This window comes from Siniperca chuatsi, linkage group LG9 (genome assembly GCF_020085105.1).
Source record: "Siniperca chuatsi isolate FFG_IHB_CAS linkage group LG9, ASM2008510v1, whole genome shotgun sequence".
In the NCBI taxonomy this organism is placed as follows: domain Eukaryota; kingdom Metazoa; phylum Chordata; class Actinopteri; order Centrarchiformes; family Sinipercidae; genus Siniperca; species Siniperca chuatsi.
In genome coordinates, this window is record NC_058050.1 from 1,984,268 (window position 1) to 1,987,802 (window position 3,535).

The window sequence follows — 3,535 nt, forward strand, 5'->3', positions numbered from 1 at the left end:
GCATTACTGGTGCTGAAACAACTGGTCAAATCATCAATCAACAGGAATTCTGATAATCCATTAACTGCTGCGTCTCTAATGTGAGGGTTTGCTGCTTTTCTCTGTTTTATGACCGAGAACTGTTGGTGAGACACCTGAAGACATCACTGTGGCCTCTGGGAACCTGTGATGGACATTTATTACACTTATTTATTTGGATTATTTTCAAGTAAAGCACATAACGGTCTCTCCTGTGTATGCGACGTGCTGTATAAATGAAGCTTGCCTTGCCTAACGACAAGAACTGTTAGTTGCCCTAAATATTAAATTCAAACAAAAACAGGCAGGCTTTTAAACGACTATGTGACTATTGGAATAAATCCTGATTTGTAGTGCAATCAGTTTCTTCAGTTGACGGCAGCCCTGACAGAGCAGCAGTTTGCGAGCACTTCCTCCCTGTGTGTGTGTGTGTGTGTGTGTGTGTGTGTGTGTGTGTGCAGCAGGTGAGCGTGTCCAGTCTAGACCTGTGATCTCAGTATGAATGAGGATTTGTCTGTCGTGATCATCTGGAGGCCAAACATCCACCCAGAGACCCAAAACATGATGTCAGCTGCCCCGTCAGCTCCATCTGCTGCTGCTGCTGTGACGGATGACGACACACACACACACAAACACTATCAGTAACCGAGCAGCAACAGCAGAGGGAGCCGCTATAAACAATGTGTAGGACCTTGACTGGCTCACAGCTTGGCCTGAGTGAGCGGGCGAGTCCACCGGAGCAAAACATGTTTTTCACTGCTGGTGTCATGCCTGTCTGCTGTGATCCACCGGGGGGGGGGTATTTATAGGTTTATAATAAGCATGTGTCCTTCAAGACCACGTTGCCCACGCTCACAGGCCCAGAGGAAGCAGCAGGGACACATATTTTCATATGTAGGACAAGGAAAACTGACAAAACAAGTGAGAGAAGTTTCTGGAAAGGCCGCAGCTTCCCCTCAAGCCACCAAAAACAACAACAAAACAAACTCAACAGAGGTTTGGAAAAACAAAAACGAGTTTATTAAGACAACAAAAAAAGGCCCTGAATACTCAGGAACATTATCAGATGCTTCGTTACGAAGCAGGCGTGGTGATTTCTTTACACAGAGAAGAAACAAATACAAAAAACAAACAGAACTCCCCTTCGGAACTCCAAAAGGTGAAAGCACCACAAAAGTGTTGTCAGGTGACGGCCGACCTTTTCCCCGAGCATTACAAACAGTTACACATCACCCAAAGCTCTGTGGGAAAAGGGCGTGCTTTCTCGTCTTTCCCACGCCCCCACTTCTCCTCCACACGTTTCATGTCTATGTTAAAATATTTAGAAGGTAAATGCGGAGCTGCCGTAGACAGAGGCGCAGCGTGCTGTCCCGTAACATGTAAAATATCAGCCTTTTTGAGCATAAACCACCATTACTGAAGCTCATTTCACTGTTTTTGTCTGGATGAGGTTGAGTAAACGGGTGAAATGAGCTGCTCCCAGGGCAGTTAAAGGACAACCCACTGAACAACCTAATTTGAAATGAGAAAAAGGAGGGGGGGGGGGACTTCCTTTCTCTTCTCTGTACAGCGCCTCTTAACACCCAGCATTAGACTGTAAACAAAATGGACAACTAGACCACCCACCCCCATTATAATGGTCTGCCAAAGCAGGGAATGACCAGCCATGAGCAACCCCCCCCTCCCAATTAACTAATTCCGGGATGCAGTGGTAAATAAGAAATGAATAAGTGAGGACTTCCTGCCACAGTTCAATGTGACTCAACAATCCATCAACCAGAAAAGAAAACCCATTGTTCAGGAATCAAAAGGACTCCCATCTTCACAGAATTACACACAAAAAAATACTCCATGTGATGTGTATTTTCATTTTACACCACAGGAGGAGAACATTAATAAATTTTAATGGGTGAAAAATGTCCTTTCTTGCTAATAATTAAAAAAAAAAAGGTCAGTAAAGTCAGTTCATGGTGGCGCAAAGCTCCACTGCGCCTCCGGACGTCTGACCCACAAGGAGACATTCAAACATAAACAACACGGCTCATTAGCCGGGTGGCTAGCGAGCTAGCTAGGCTAACTGCTAGCCAACGTAGCGTAACAAACGTTACAGACAAACTCGATGAAAACTGATGAAATTAGAAAACATAGCTACCAGTCCTGTGAAATTTTTATTCTAAACAGTCCGCGTGAACAGTGTCAGTTTTTGTGTCCACCCAGGGGTGGTGGTGGTGGTGGTGGGGACACACACACACACACGCGCTGCGGCGGAAACCCCGTCCCCGGTTCGGCCGTTACGCTATCAGCACGGCACATTGTCCGCCGCCTTGGGGAAATCTCCACAGTCTGGTGCCGAGAACTGCAGCCTCCTCACGGCCTCTTTAATCAGGTTCCCCGATAAAATTAACTCCTGGAGCAACCGATGCGGATCGTCCTCCTCCACGTTGACCCTCTTTTTGTTCCACGGTTTGATTTGGTCCCAGTCCTGGTCGCTGTTGGATCCGGGGATGCTATACGGGCTTGCCCTGCTGCTCCCCCGGTGTCCCCGGTTCCGGAGCCGCAGGCAGCAGCCGTTGCGTTTCTGCGCCGGAGCTCCCGTGCTGCCGCTGATGATGGCCGCCGGTTTGACCCCGCCGGTGCTGCTGCCGGTGAGCCCGTGCAGGCAGGACATGGACACGGACACAGTCTTCTGGTGGCCGCCGTTATTATTGTGGAGCTGCAGTGCTTCGCCGATTTTCGTCACCAGCGCGTCCACTTCTTTGGAGTCGACGGTGACGGACTGCTCCAGAAAGATGTAGTTCTCCTTCCGACAGGGCATTCTGGCGGATATTCAGTCGGGTTTCTGGACGTATTTTTCAGTGTTTTTGTTGTCGGTATGAATGAGAGCCGCCGGGCCGGTCCTCGCTCTCACCACGCCGCTCGGCAGTAACCAACAACCAGAGTTGATTTGTAAACAATGGGTGACGCGTTCTGGACTGTACCATATTCCCTGCAAGGGGGGAGGGGAGTTTTGTAAACCAAACTAAATTGCACGGTTACACGTGATTCACACAACAAATCACCGGGCTAACATTTTATAAAGTTGAAAAATGATTTACAGCTATTTAAAACTATAACGCCCGTCTACTTTTTTTTTTTGCCGGTGATCTGATTTCCCGCCTCAACCTGACCACGTTGCAGCTTTGGGCTGCTCCCTTCAAATGGACGTTACATAACTCATAACTGTCTGCTGCTGTCTGTCCGGGGGAAAACAAACAAAGCGCGATTTCTTGTATTAAACAAAATGGGGGAGATCACGTCGACTCTTCCGTGCACAACCTCTCATTTTTATTTATTCAAGTGTCCGAAAATATTTATTTTGTGAAAAAAGCTCATGCTGAAAATCAGAATATATGTTGAAATCATCTGAGTGTATTGCATAACCACAGTTCACACCCAGTGTTTTAACAAATTCTGGGAAACATACTTTATCACATATTTTATCTTGATAGCTGCTGATACCAAAAAAAATGGTGTCTCC

The 3,535-nt window shown here is 47.2% G+C and overlaps 1 protein-coding gene across 1 annotated transcript; it reads right to left on the reverse strand.

The window, feature by feature from the left end:
* Nucleotides 1–1,015: 1,015 nt before the first annotated feature.
* On the reverse strand, nucleotides 1,016–2,995 carry LOC122881161 (glycogen synthase kinase binding protein). Its single transcript, XM_044206979.1, has one exon. The coding sequence runs from the start codon at nucleotides 2,831–2,833 to the stop codon at nucleotides 2,318–2,320; it is 516 nt and encodes a 171-aa protein (XP_044062914.1). The 5' UTR covers nucleotides 2,834–2,995; the 3' UTR covers nucleotides 1,016–2,317.
* Nucleotides 2,996–3,535: the final 540 nt, after the last annotated feature.

What these genes read in the sequence shown, in the direction of transcription:
- LOC122881161 (XM_044206979.1), bottom strand. Translation starts at nt 2,833, where the DNA reads ATGCCCTGTCGGAAGGAGAACTACATCTTTCTGGAGCAGTCCGTCACC.